The sequence below is a fragment of the Postia placenta genome (genome assembly GCF_002117355.1).
Source record: "Postia placenta MAD-698-R-SB12 unplaced genomic scaffold POSPLAscaffold_8, whole genome shotgun sequence".
Taxonomy (NCBI): Eukaryota; Fungi; Basidiomycota; class Agaricomycetes; order Polyporales; family Adustoporiaceae; genus Rhodonia; species Rhodonia placenta.
In genome coordinates, this window is record NW_020169839.1 from 229,060 (window position 1) to 242,868 (window position 13,809).

Below are 13,809 nucleotides of genomic sequence, written 5' to 3' on the forward strand. Positions count from 1 at the left end.
AGCATACCCATGTCTCTTCTGATTTACTCCGCGGTAGTGGCAGCCTATCCCTATTTAAATACCCACGCACTCCGCATATGAACTTGGCCGCTTGATCGAGACCGACTGCCAAAGTAATATGTGGAAGAATCTGAAGCTGCCTTCTTTTTCTTCCTTGAGCCGCCTCGTCCGTGCACTGCAGCGGTAGACCACTAGTACTCGACGCAGACAAAGGGCAGCTTCGTCGGTCACTCAACAGCCAGCCTTCCCCCCGTAGGAGCCCCGGAACAGAATGCCTCCCCCTCTAATCTTGACAGCGATTCACTACTTCCCTAACTATCTAGCGAGATGATTCTCCGATTGAAGACGCGGCGGTCCAGGCAAGTAGCGTTGGATGCACTACGCATCCCATTCTCCCCATATAGCTCAAGACCAAGTATCGTCTTGGCATTCACTGCGTGTAACCTTCTCAAACGACGGGGACAACACCACGTGCTTCTGTTCGTCTGGATCGCTGCCTAAGCGGGCTATCATAATTATACCTGTTCGGACGGTATACTAGGATCAACTGAAGTTGGCGCCGTACACTTACTATTATCTCGCATCCTTAGGACACAATGAGGATCACAATCCGGATATCCTCGAGCGAAGAGCCGTAAGCCGAGGACGGGACACCACGGACACCGGCATTGCTGGCCATGAGACAGTGTTAAGCTCAATGTGACGGAAGGTCTCTACAGGAGCGAGATTCCCACTAACGCGATGCGGACATTTAAACAATGATTGCACATCATGATTGACCACGGAGCGGGCTGGGTCTTATCATCCTTCAAGTCAACTGCATTTCCAGATGCACGGGTCGCTACGTCTTGAACGCGGCTTATATGTGCTTTTGTTCAGGTGTAGGTTCCCGCCGTGATGTGTCTTGGTAGAACGCATTAGGATGTGTCGGTAAGTGGTAATTCCGGTATGTCATCTATAAAACGACCGGTGAGCAGAATCTCAATGCATACTGCCAACCCATTGGGCCGCTGACATTCAATACTTACCATGACATCATCTCGCGACGATACTAATTCCAATATGAAGGCGATGCTGGCGAGCTTGAGCTCAGCTATCCCGTCGCAGCGCCGCATGCCAGAGCCACTATTCGTCAACGGTGATCGCTGAGCACTGACCTGTGTTGTATTCACCCAGCCTGGCGTCTGGATATGATGAGCGGGCTGGCCGCGTTCGGGCCTGTCCTATTGGGACTTCTTCGCCTCATCCAGTTTTCTCTCGATTCTCCCTGGGAAGATACACGACATCTGCTGTTTATCCGCTCGTATGCATCAGTCTATGGTGCGTCAAGGCAATATCAACGGATATTCGAGAGCGACTCACTGGCTCGTGTTCAGAAGCACCACGAGATATACCGGTCCGTGAGGCACCTGCTGATCCGTCATACGCCACTTTTAGCGGCTACACTCAGTCAAAATGGGTCGCTGAGCAGCTACTCCTTGCCACAGCACAAAGGACCACGCTGGATCCATTGATCGTGCGTGTTGGCCAGCTCACCGGTGGACCTGCTGGGGATTGGGCGGCAAACGAATGGTTCCCTGTCATGGTGCAGAGCGCCCCATACCTTGGGTGCTTTGTCGACGATCCACGGGTATGTCCTGCATCCTCCCGAGCGATTTGGGGGCACTAATCCCGGGACACAACACCAGCCGTGTCCTTTCCTTCCTTTCGACATCGCCGCAGGCGCACTCCTTGACATGCTCCACGCATCGAGCCCTACCCATATCGTGCATCTCATCCATCCGCGTCCCGTGTGTTGGAATGCTATTGCAAGGCATATTGCCGCGGAGTTGTCTGTAAAGCTTGTGCCATACAGAGAATGGCTGGCACGACTGGAGAACGCAGCAAGGTCGCTACCAGAGGATAAGACAGTCCGCCGCAGGAGGCTGCGGGAATGTCGTGCACTGCGGCTACTCCCGTTCTTCCGTGTCTACGTACCTGACGGGTCAGAGGCCAGTCCGTCAGCAATGGGGTGGCCTGATTTCGAAGTCAAGCAAGCCATTGCGGCTTCGCAGACGCTGGCGAATCCGCGTGTCCGGCAGCTGGGGTCTGAGGACGTGATGAAATGGCTGGAGTATTGGAGAAGAGTTGGCGCTCTTCCAGCGAAAATCTCTCTGACGCGACTATGAGTGCATACAGTGTATCAGAATCGTAATTACAAGTTTTAGTGGACAGTTGCCCATGGATCAAGATAACGATGCTAGCAAGTTGCTACCGAACTGGAACATGAGCCGGGGATTGCCGAGAGCGTTCGCCAACACTGACTTTGAACATTACCGCCGCCATACCTGATAATTCCGATCCACATGTCTGTTATACGTCCTCTAGCTGCTCAATGAGTACCACCATGGAACCCAGCACCACTGGAGACAGTACACACCCGCTTTTCCCGCTACACGCTCTGGTCCATGTCATGTACGGCTTCACCACCTCGACGAGTCTGGCAAGCCTCTCTGATGTTTTCACCTACTACCCGTTGAACTACGAGGCTCTTGGATTGCACGCGATTTCAAAGCGCATGCCTCGCGCTCTCGTGGCACCTCCGCTCTCCAAATTGCAAGATCAGCTTACAGACAGCTCGATAGCATTAGCATGGGAGGCGTTCTTTCCACGAGGGAGCGTCAATCCGAGCAACAAGAATGCTCCAATTGGCGGCTTTGGGTTTTATCTTCACGGGCCTCCAGAATTTGCCACCATTATCAAAGATATAAACACAGAAGGTCCGGGAGTGCTGGACGTGGTGATGAGTTATGAGGTCATGTTCGAGGACGGGTTCGAATGGGCATTAGGAGGGAAGCTTCCTGGAATATGTACGTCGTTTCGTTTATTTCCTGACACAATTCCATGAATGGTGCGGACCGTGACGACTTGAGTGCGGCGTGCACAGATGGCGGTGTAGGCGACAAAGCGTTCGGATGTACTGGTGGCCGTAAACAAGATCGTTGTCAATGCTTCAATCTGCGTCTCATGTGGAGGTAGGCGAGTATGAATAATCGCTATAATATCGCTCATGTCATTGTTCGTGATACTTTGGTCGGTATCCATAATATATGCGCTGACAAAGGGCCTCTGGACTCGGGGAGCTTTATGCATATGTGCCGCCATCTGCCTCCAACTCTGAGAGACTGTTAGCTACTCCGCCGGATTCTCTACACAACCGGGACTTTGGTATATCAACAGGGCGCGGGGCGTGGATGTTCGAGGCTGGGCGGTGGACGGCGATTGCGCAGCGCGTGAGAATGAATACAGTCGGCAAGGAAGATGGTCAGTGGCCTTGAATCCTTATACAAGCCAGGCTGATATTGGTCGCATATATGCATTCAACTGTCGCCATTATTATATCCCGTGGGTCTAATAGGTGAAGTGGAGGTCTTCGTGGACGGGAAGTCGGTGATACACGTTTGTGGGCTCGTACTGCGCACAGAGCCTGAAGGGCACATTCAGGGACTGCATCTCGAGACGTTCTTCGGAGGTGCGTGCTAGTCTTTGGAGGTAGATACAGGTGCTATGACGTTGCGGCGTCAGCAGGGAGCAAACCAGAGTGGGCATCGCCGAGAGCCCAGAGCGCATGGTTCCGCGGTATCTCTGGCGCCATTTTGCGTTCGGCCACGGACAGCCACAACAAGAATGTGCGACATGACGAGCTTTGACAATGCCACTACGTCGTAATAGTCTGATGGCGGGGCCTCATACGGAAGCTCTTATCTGCCCGTCTGTCGTTTTTGCTGGGCGTATGTTTGAAGCTGTATTCAACATGGGTTCCTCCCGTATAGACTGTTTTGGCCATAAGGTGGTAGTCACGATAATTCTTGGTTGTGCGAATGGTATCGTTCCTTGTCACCCGTGCAGATGCATGTGAGCGCTTGTTGTCATTTTCTGCTCTTATAGCATCCGCGATAACGCAACCGATCAAGTGCGGAGCTGATTATCTTCCGGGCAGCCTGCAGGGCGTTTGCGGATGGCAGCAACTCATGCGCGAACACTGCCTGCGCTTCGAAGCTGAGATCCGAGACTGCAATATCCGGTTTTCCCATGCATCCTCCAGATCATGAGGACACTCTCTTGACTATGGCCGGTCCAGAGCAGACGGCCCCAGAAGTGCTTTCATGTCCGCCATCGTCCTTCTTCACGCTCTGGTACTGCACACGCTAATGCATGATGTGGCGAAATATCGGTCAATACTCAGACGAGGCGCAGGCTTATCTACATCCTTTGTGAGGACAACACGTGGTCATCAAGTCTGCGCAAAGGGGCTGTTTTTCAACTTCTGTGAACACGTTTTCGTTCATCAACCTCATGTCGCCTGCGTGGTTCACCAATCCTGAGTTAGATATAAGCTCGGACATGATCCAGCTTCCATATCGCCCTCCTGCTCATGATGTCGCCCACCGTTACTCTAGGGTCTCAATATGTTTTCCAGGACATCATCCCGCCGTCATCTGCACCAACTCGTATTCCAATCCGAAGATACTTGTCGCACGAAATTGAGAAGCTCGTGCAGGCCGTTCAACTCCATGGCGCGTCAGTACTCGGAATTTCCTTGCAGCTATCAGTCGATGCTACGATAGATACATTAGCGCTGGCTAACAAAGACCGCATTTACCTGCTTGATCTCCAAGCGAACTCGCCACGCGCCCGTCGTCTTCAGGAGCTGTTTTATTGCAAAGATTGTCCTCTTGTCTCATTTGACATGGCAAGGGTCGCTTTGCAGTTGTATCGTGTTTTGGGGTGCCATAGCATAGGGGTCGACTTGGGCACCTTAGCCTCTCCCTCGACACGGGATAGTTGGTCACCACAGACCTTCATACGCAATCGCATAAACCCAGAGGTAAACCGACATGACTTCAACACCATATGGTTCGGCCAGGGGGAGGACAACCTATGTTTACGTGCATGGCTATCCGCATTGTGAGTCCATAGTCGTTCGGCCTCCTCAACCAACTAAAGACAATCTCACGTTTCGCAGTGCGGCAGCACAATGCAGCGGCAAAATCGAGGAAGCCGCTAAACTTGACACGAGTCAATACCTCTCGGACCAAGAAATCGATTGTCTCAGTCAGCTTGTGCTCAATGTCGACCTTCTCGAAGCGCAGAAACCGGACCAGTTCGAGAACGAGTTTGAAAATGTGGAGATGGGCGATGGAAACGTCTTAGTTAAGAACGCGAGATACCAGAAGAGAGTGCGGCGCAGTGAACAGGTGAGTGCATCGTGGTAGTTCAGGCACCAATCTTTCACGCCCGTCTAGACCACAGTCGTTTTCGACACCGCAGACGGTAAAATGGTGTATGGACAGGCGATACAAGTTGAGGGAAAGACCACCACAATCAAATTATCAAGCGGAAAGTTCCGTGGCGGGGTGCAGAACGTCCGTGTAGTTGGCAAAGAAGAACTTACCAATGCGGAGCGCGCACGGGACGAGTTTCTTCTTCGCCTACTACGCGGGGAGGTCTTCCTCACTCATTCCGAGTTCATCAAGCTCTTATGGTTTCATCGTACAAGTACCTTGTCGGTCAACAAGGTCGAAAGCCAGTATAACGGGGCGTTTTTGGACCTCAATATGTCGCAGCAGCGAGTTGCAAATGCCATGGTCTCGGAGGAGATGCCGATCATTGTTGCGCATGGTAGATCTACGCTATTAATGCATTTTGCTTTTTCTTCATACACATCTATCACAGGGCCGCCTGGTACAGGGAAGACGAGGACCATCTCCGCTGCCACCAAATTTTGGGATGGTCAGCGTCTGAGACATCCTGTATGGGTCGTTGCACAGTCCAATGTCGGCGTCAAGAACATTGCACTGAGCTTTGCGAAATGCGACATCGACTTCAAGGTCCTCGTCTCCAAGGAATTCTATGTCGAGTGGTCTGTGATCCGAATTTCTCTCCTGCGTGATCGCTTCATAATTTAAATCATGATACGCAGGCATGAACACATCTACGAGCCTCTTGAACGGTACCTGATTCGCTCCGATGACCTGTTCCAACACGGGGCCATGGTCGGACGTCTGCTCCTAGACTCAAGTGTCATCTTGTGCACGTTGAGTATGTTGTCGAACCCCGCGTTGGACACGTGTGGTGTATTCGACTTAGTCCCCGTGGAAAGGTTGGTTGTGGATGAGGCTTCGCAGATAGACACCTTTGAATTCATGGTGTGTGTGGGGATAAGCTGAATATTCGAATACTTATTCGGCTGCATCCGACGTTGGCAGCATCTCTTCCACAAGTTTAAAGAATTACAGAAAATATGCTTCTTTGGGGATCCGAAGCAGCGTGAGTGCCACTTGTCCGGCATTCACTATTGGTGTTCACTTTTAATTAGTTCCGCCGTACGGCAAGGAAGCGGCACCTAGAATTCAAACCATCTTTGACTTCAAACATATCAAACCCGCGGCATTTTTCCTTGAGACACAATGTAAGACGCATTTTCCGAACCGCCGCCTTATAATGCATACTTACGAGGTAACTACAAGACCGTATGCCCATACCTGTGGGCGACTTCATCTCTAAACATGTCTACAACTCGAAACTGCGCTCCGATCATCGAATCACGGACATGTCATGTGTGAAGTTCGTGAACGTCTCCAAAGGAGAAGAGACGAAGGTCGGATCGAGTTGGATGGTACGTCTACAAGTTCACAGACGTTTCCCAAACTCAATTCACATGACTGCATTAGAATATGGAGGAAGTGCACGCCGTCATTAATCTTGTTCGGTACTACTACAAGACCAAAGACTTCTGCGTTATCACACCCTACGACGCACAGAGGGGTGCCATCCAAAAGTCTCTAAAGGCGGCAGATCTTCCATGGGATATGGTCTACAACGTGGACAGTTTTCAAGGTACGTCCGCGACCAATATTGCTGTTGAGGAGCGCGCGGCTTATAATGAGTCAGGTCACGAGATGCCCTATGTCATAGTGTCGACTGTGCGCACGACACGCCCCGGATTCCTTCAGTCGCTTCAGCGCATGAATGTCATGCTCACTCGACTGCAGGCGGGAATGGTGATTGTCACGAACCGCCCCTTCCTCGACTCTTCCGGTCGCAACACACTTCTCGGCTGCATGGCGCAGCACTGGAAAGACGAAAGAGGCGAAGCGGTATGGACGTTGCCACAGCGTATAGCAGAGCGTACGGCAAACATGCCTGGAGTGACTATGACACCCTCCACGCCGAAAGTGCCGCGCGCACCTTCAGAAGCGGAGACTGCAAGCTCGTCGAACTCAGCGTATCAACGCACCCAAGCTCTGTCTCTATCAGCACGGACTCCTGTACGGAACAGCGTACTGGCATCTTCTCCCACGACCTCATCTTCAGCACGCTCCAGAATACCTACCGCTCCCGTCAAGAACGACCGTACTTCCAGCGTTACCAGTGAATTCCCAGCTCTACCAACCACCCGCCCCCGCAGCAATACTAACTCCGCCATGGTCAAGACGTCCTACAGTGCTGTGGCGCGTGGATACTCTTCTGTTGCGAAGACGACACAAGAGCAGCGAACGCCAAAGCAGCTTAGTAAGTCCAGAACAGCACCATCTGGTGGAGGCTGGGCAGAGGGGTGGAGGAAAGCCTGAGGCATTTTTCCATAGCGAAGGCAAATTCGTTTACACCATATGGCCAATTTCCTCGTCTCTTGTATATACTTTGTTGGCGTTGCTTGTTCTCCAGACTCGTTGAACGAAAGTTCCGTATCGCGTAACCCTAACCATCCGACATTCATAAGCGCCGAGCGCATTGGTGCTATTTACAAGATTACTTGTCTCCCCTAGGCAGCCTACAATAGAGCGCCCTTTTTGATGGTCAGAGGATGGGCTCTCTAAAGGTCTGCTTCAATACGCGCAACCCGGACCGTAAGACAGCATTTCAAGCGATTGCCGACTGATGGCCGGGCCATGCCGGCTGACCATCTGAACTTACCATAGCGTTGGTTGCAAGCTTGTCCACCGCCTTTCATGAAAGCTCGATATGTCGCATCCATACTGACTGTAATGCATGATTATCTGACACCGCGCGATCTGCTACGGCCATGCCAATATCATGTCCCGGCGGTGACACCTCCCCCACTGTATCGCGGCAATTGGAAGTACACAACTCGAAGTCCCCGCGGCATGACTGGTATCCGGCAGGAGAGCTGAAGCGAAAAGGAGCGACAGAGGGATTGAATTCAGACATAGAATAAAAATAATGATATTCGATGGCATTGCTGATGTAGATATCGCGCGGGACAGGTGTATTGTAGTGAACCAGACTACAAGATTACTCACTCACTGTCCCCGGTGGCCATATAACATTCGACTCGGCTTTAACGACCACTGATATGCAGCTGTAGGCCATTATGGGTCTGCGATGTGTATATTCTCCCCGAAGTACATGGATATTGGCTTTGATACTGGCAAATACCAATGCCAGCACTTTTCGAGTCATCGCATTCTGGACAGGCGACAAGTTGTACAGCAAAGCGCTCCGTTCGGATTCTTACGATTCAGCGACATATGATGCTACGATCTCCTTGGACCAAGAGAATGCTATAGGTGCGTAGCTTGGCCCTTTCACCAGCTTTCCAATCGTGTATCAGACACCGTGTTTGTAGCATGTCTTCGCAGCAGTCAAACACTATCTGCGACGCTTTAAGACCACGAAAGTCCACTCCCAGAGCTGTCGTTTCCCTTCGATACACCATCTCGAAAAAGGTACTGCTGACTAACGACGCATTATGGTCAGTCAGCCAACTGTGACCGGAGACATGTGACTTCGGAAGGCTACCCACAACTTTGGGGCAGCTGTGGAGTGCGGCAGCCCCCTGGCCTTTATATGCAATCACCGGTAGCAGTGGGTCCTTGATTTGTCCTGATTACAGCGAGAAGCACTGTTGACGAGGCCACGGTTCTTCTAGAATGCAACTCAATCTGGTGTTTTATTGCTTGATCCCCGTCCATCCGGCTAAACGCCGAATTGTAGTGCAAGTTGATTTTGGTTCCGTTCTGTTCTAGAGCTAGTGACTCTGCGTCGCCTTTTGGGCTCGTAACGTGATGCCCCCGCTCCACAGCAAGTACAGATAGCCTCGTTGTTCACGGGATTCATGCGACTCATCGCCCACTTCGTCGCTGCCACGTTGTAACTCCGTATTTGTATCATTGTATAAATGATGGCTCCACATGTGATTTGATCTTAGAATACCAAGGAAAGACTGTTGCTTCTTGAAAAGTCCCGAGTCTATGCACAGTGGGCTACAGCGTTTATATGTCGTTTTCTTTCACTGATACAGAGTTCTCGAAAAAGGTAAGGCTGGTGGGTACCGCATGGTCCATCAGCGCCCATGGCGCACACAAGGACATACACTTCTTCTCCAGGTGACAATTTACGAGATATATGACATTCGTTTGCTTACCTTAGTGTCGGTCTCTTTCCTGAATATATCAGCCCCCTCCCTGTACTGGACCCCCATCTGCTGGTCTTCCCATCTCCAGCTTCATCCCCTCGAATCAGCCATGCTCTCCCCCTCCGACGTCCACCAAGTTGATGCTCTGTCGGCTTCTAATTATGCCCTCGAGCAGCGGAAGTACATCGCTATTGCAAGCAGTCTTTTCGAGACTGGGTCAAGATTTCTTTTTATTTGTACTCAGTCCGTTGTGTTCACGAATGTCATCTCAGAGTCACGGTGGATATTGAAATTCCCATGATCGCTGTCGTGGGCGTTCAGAGCGCAGGGAAATCTTCATTGATTGAGGCTATGTCCGGGATCACACTTCCTCGCGCGGGTGGCACTTGTACGCGGTACGTGTACTAGCAGTAGGTTCTTCAGGACTCAATATCACATTCTACGTGCAGATGCCCGACGTACTGTAGGCTCAAGTACACAGCTTCTCCATGGAACTGCCGTGTGAGCCTCATGTGGACGAAGGGACCGCGAGACGAAGATGTCCCCACCGTAATCGAGCGGTTCGGTGATGACATTGAGTCAAAGGAGGACGTCACCGAACGTATCCGACGCGCGCAACGTGCCATCCTTAATCGTAGCACGTCATTGAAAACTTTTCTTGAGGGCGACGATGAGGACCCGGATACGTCAGAGGTTACTTTCTCCAAGAACTGCGTGTACTTGGAGATCAGCGGATCTGACGTACCCGACCTATCATTTGTCGACCTGCCAGGTTCATTCGTTCTCGTTGAAGTAGCCTCATATGTTACTCACCTGTGGAACAGGTATCATTGCTACCTCTATCGAAGGCGTACCAGGTGAAATACAACTCATCCGCGACCTGGTAACTGAATACGTCTCGAGGCCGAGCTGCATCATTCTGCTCACGATTTCATGTGAAAGTGAGTGATTGTCGTCAATCTCAAGGTCCCATATCGTTAACACTCGTCTCAACGCCCAGCCGAGCTGCACAACCAGGGTAGCTACGAGATTGCTCGCCTTGTGGATCCAAAAGGCGAGCGGACTATAGGTAGGTGCTTCCCTCGTCTCACGAGCTCGACGCTCAGTGATTACCGCGTCACAGGTGTTCTCACGAAGCCAGACCGCATATCAGCTGGCGACGAGGACACTTGGGTCGCGATCCTGCGCAACCAAAATGCGACCTGGCGGCTTGAGAACGGCTGGTTCAGCGTCAAGTCTCCGAACACGCGGGAGATAAAAGAAGGGATGACGCACGAGCAAGCCCGCGAGGAGGAGGAGCGCTTCTTCCTGCGAACCGCGCCCTGGTGCGACCTCTCGGTGTCAGCTCGCGGAAACCTCGGCAGCAAGGCTCTCGCTGATCGTTGTAGTATGGTTCTGTCGGCCTTCATGGCGCAGAGGTACGTGCTATGATATTACGCCGCTGTCCTTCTGCTCGCCTAATGCTCGCTTACCCGCCAGGCTTCCTGAGATAGAGCTTGTGATACAAAAGTCGTTGCAAACGACGGAGGAGCACCTACGTGAGCTGCCGACAGAGCCGTCCCAAGATCCTGTGGGCGAGGTCTACAACCTCATCAGTAGATTCTCGATGCAGCTGACGCGGTACCTGGAGGGGACGCCCGAGCCGGACGGACTGCTGCAGACGATCAGGCCCTACCAAGATGCTTTCAAAACGGCCATTCGCGGTACAGCTCCGAACTTTCAAGCAAGAGACAGGTCTCGTAAAGGCGAAGTAGAAAGCGACCCGGACAGCAAGAGCGGTTCAGACAGCGAGGATGGTTCAGACAGCGAGGATGGTTCAGACAGCGAGGATGGTTCAGACAGCGAGATGGAAAATGACGAAGAAGGGTCTTCAAAGCATCCGGATTTCCTGAAGCATGAGGAAATTCCGCCACAATCGGATGATCGCCGGCCAATATACATCGATGAGGTGGCAGAGCGCTCTCAGAAGTGAGTCTCCTCGCTACAGTCAGCGCTTCATATGCTCAACGTACTCGCAGGGCAATCACCCGCGAGCTTCCAGACCATTATCCATTTATCATCACGCAGGAATTCGTGAGGGAGTTGATTCAAGACTGGGACACGCCGACCTTCAAATTGTTCGACGAGATAGAGGCGATTCTGAGCTCGAAGATCAAAACGTTTATCCACTTAGAATTCGCGCAGTATCCCAACCTGCAAGCACAGGCGATGTATGTCTTCTGCTCGTTTTGCATAACGTTACACGATGCTGAAGTTGTCCTTTGGCAGGATGATTGTCACAGACCACATTGCTGCACTGTCAGATTTGTCGAAGGAGCATCTTCACTGGCTGATCGACGTAGAGAAGCGGCCGCGTACACTCAACGACCACTACTACCGCGACTACCGCGACAAGTTCCTCGCATGGTACAAAAGCCAGAGGCCCGAGTACAACAATCTCGCACTTCTTGACAGTCTGAAGGCGTACGATCCCGCCGCGGGGGAAGGTGCGGAGCAGCAGGATACTATCGGAGTGGTACTCTCCTGTTTCAACAAGCTTGGCATAAATGGTCTCCGGCCCACGGATCTGGCGAAGGTCCTCCCGACCGACCCTCGCGAAGCTGCCATTGCTATCATGGCTAGCGTGCGCGCTTACTTCCAAGGTTTTGACGGATGTTTAGATTCTGTCTGTCATACTTGTGCTCACACCGTCCTTCTCAGTGGCATACAAGCGCTTCGTGGACAATGTTACCATTGCTATCGATGAGAAGCTCATCCTCGGCCTCAATCGCTACCAGGTCCTTGAGTCGAACCTCAGGACAAAGCTCGGCGTCGGCAGTTCTGATGGGTACGAGAAGTGCTCGCGCTACTTGCAGGAGGACCGCATGATCGCCAAGTACCGAGAGGATATGCGAAACAAGCGCGACCGGTTGACGAAGGCGAAGAGGGAGTTGATGAAGCTGCGCATGTAGTCTGTCGTCTCGGGCTACCATTGGCATTGAAGAAAACTTGTATGCAAAATACTGTTCTATTTCCAGATGCGTCATGATATGAACGAATAAAGCAGTCGTGCATATGTTTGCAATTTTGTAACTCAGGAGCGCTGGCAAGCTGAGTTGACACGACAAGACTTATTGTACAGAAGAGATTTCGTACATCCGGAAAATCAGCACGCATGAGACATGAAAGGACCTGTGAGGTAGTGGCCATTTTAGAGTGTATATCCTGCGAAGGCTACAGGTTATGGCGCTCACGGATCGTGTTCGTCTAGTAGTATGCAAACTCGAGGGCGCGCCTCAGATGCCACTACCGGCAAATGCCGGTGCTATGTTTGTTTGGCTGTTTGTTATCTTTGTTCGCTTGTTTGTTCTTTCTTTCTTTGTTTTTTGACTTCTAATTTCGCGAGTTTATACTCCATACAACTAAGGTCAATATAGAGTGTAGCTGAGCCGCAGGTGACTCCTCGTAGTGGTCTCCGCCCTCTCGTATAGAACCGCACAATGGAGTGCGGGTTGTGCGGTGTCTTAAATCTTTGTGTGGCGCTTCCTCGCGCGGCAAGAACCGCGTCGATTGCCCAGAAGTAGTTCTTCCTCTCGGCTCGCCACTTCCATAGACTATATGTAAATCACCGAGACACAAGACGAGGTAGGGGGCGGCAGAGCGTCTGCGACCTGAATGCGGTCGCCCAACAAGATCCGTAAATTCTCGCTTATAGTTGTTTAATATACCCACAGACAAAGCAATCTGTCTCAGGCTTTGAGCATTCTGCATGCCTCATGTCGAAAATGGTAAGTTATCTCAGGTAGTGCTCGAGTAATGGTACACATCACCATTCGCTTGGATTACCACAGTCATATCTGATTGCGCTCGCTGGGTCGCATGACCGGCATGAAGGTAGCAATCCTCTTCAACTTGGGCATTTGTATAAAACAAAGAAGCCCTACACGCAGCGTGCCCATGGCTTTATACCGGATCTCGGTCAGAGCATAGCCAACTCGGATGGACGGTACCCGAATGCTGTAAATTGCGAGATCGTCTCCTATTGCTCGTGAGTAGATTTGATACGCCGTAAGTTCAGCTGACGAACATTACGCAGGCTCTAGTCTGTGCAACAGTAGTGTTTTGTGGCGTTCGTCACCCAAACATGAATGGAGAACAAAAGTCTCACTTTCTATCTGTGGCAAATTCACCGCCACCGCCACCGCCACAGGGGTGTACCACATTCCATTGCTATATTCCGCTCTCTAGTGCATGGTGACGAAATGGTGTCACTTGCAAAGTCCGATTGTATGATGTGGATCATGTGGTAATAGCCAGGCACCTTCGATGTCGCTTCAGTGATACCTGATATCTTTAACTTCCTCCTGAGTTCGCATGCTGTTCAGGTTGTGCAGGTTCCGGCTCACCCTACT

At 51.5% G+C, this 13,809-nt stretch overlaps 5 protein-coding genes across 5 annotated transcripts; all 5 read left to right on the plus strand.

Annotated features, from left to right (window-relative positions):
* Positions 1–1,029: 1,029 nt before the first annotated feature.
* Positions 1,030–2,168, plus strand: POSPLADRAFT_1057174 (hypothetical protein; the record flags this gene model as incomplete). Its single annotated transcript, XM_024480881.1, has 4 exons — positions 1,030–1,138; positions 1,177–1,320; positions 1,377–1,630; positions 1,689–2,168. 4 exons carry the CDS (start codon positions 1,030–1,032, stop codon positions 2,166–2,168), a joined length of 987 nt encoding a protein of 328 aa, XP_024338209.1.
* A 218-nt stretch (positions 2,169–2,386) lies between these two features.
* POSPLADRAFT_1145085 (polysaccharide lyase family 14 protein) lies at positions 2,387–3,689 on the plus strand (the record flags this gene model as incomplete). Its single annotated transcript, XM_024485764.1, has 5 exons — positions 2,387–2,849; positions 2,927–3,014; positions 3,104–3,303; positions 3,398–3,515; positions 3,572–3,689. 5 exons carry the CDS (start codon positions 2,387–2,389, stop codon positions 3,687–3,689), a joined length of 987 nt encoding a protein of 328 aa, XP_024338210.1.
* A 2,019-nt stretch (positions 3,690–5,708) lies between these two features.
* On the plus strand, positions 5,709–6,107 carry POSPLADRAFT_1090396 (hypothetical protein; the record flags this gene model as incomplete). Its single annotated transcript, XM_024483079.1, has 2 exons — positions 5,709–5,902; positions 5,963–6,107. Coding segments are annotated over 2 exons (339 nt in total), but the record flags the coding sequence as incomplete, so codon positions are not given.
* Positions 6,108–7,007: 900 nt separating this feature from the next.
* POSPLADRAFT_1090250 (hypothetical protein) lies at positions 7,008–7,226 on the plus strand (the record flags this gene model as incomplete). The annotated part of the gene is made up of 1 exon (XM_024483077.1): positions 7,008–7,226. A coding segment is annotated over one exon (219 nt), but the record flags the coding sequence as incomplete, so codon positions are not given.
* A 2,301-nt stretch (positions 7,227–9,527) lies between these two features.
* On the plus strand, positions 9,528–12,369 carry POSPLADRAFT_1144177 (hypothetical protein; the record flags this gene model as incomplete). The annotated part of the gene is made up of 10 exons (XM_024485666.1): positions 9,528–9,634; positions 9,691–9,813; positions 9,868–10,190; positions 10,243–10,359; positions 10,419–10,487; positions 10,542–10,836; positions 10,898–11,157; positions 11,388–11,628; positions 11,687–12,060; positions 12,119–12,369. 10 exons carry the CDS (start codon positions 9,528–9,530, stop codon positions 12,367–12,369), a joined length of 2,160 nt encoding a protein of 719 aa, XP_024338213.1.
* Positions 12,370–13,809: the final 1,440 nt, after the last annotated feature.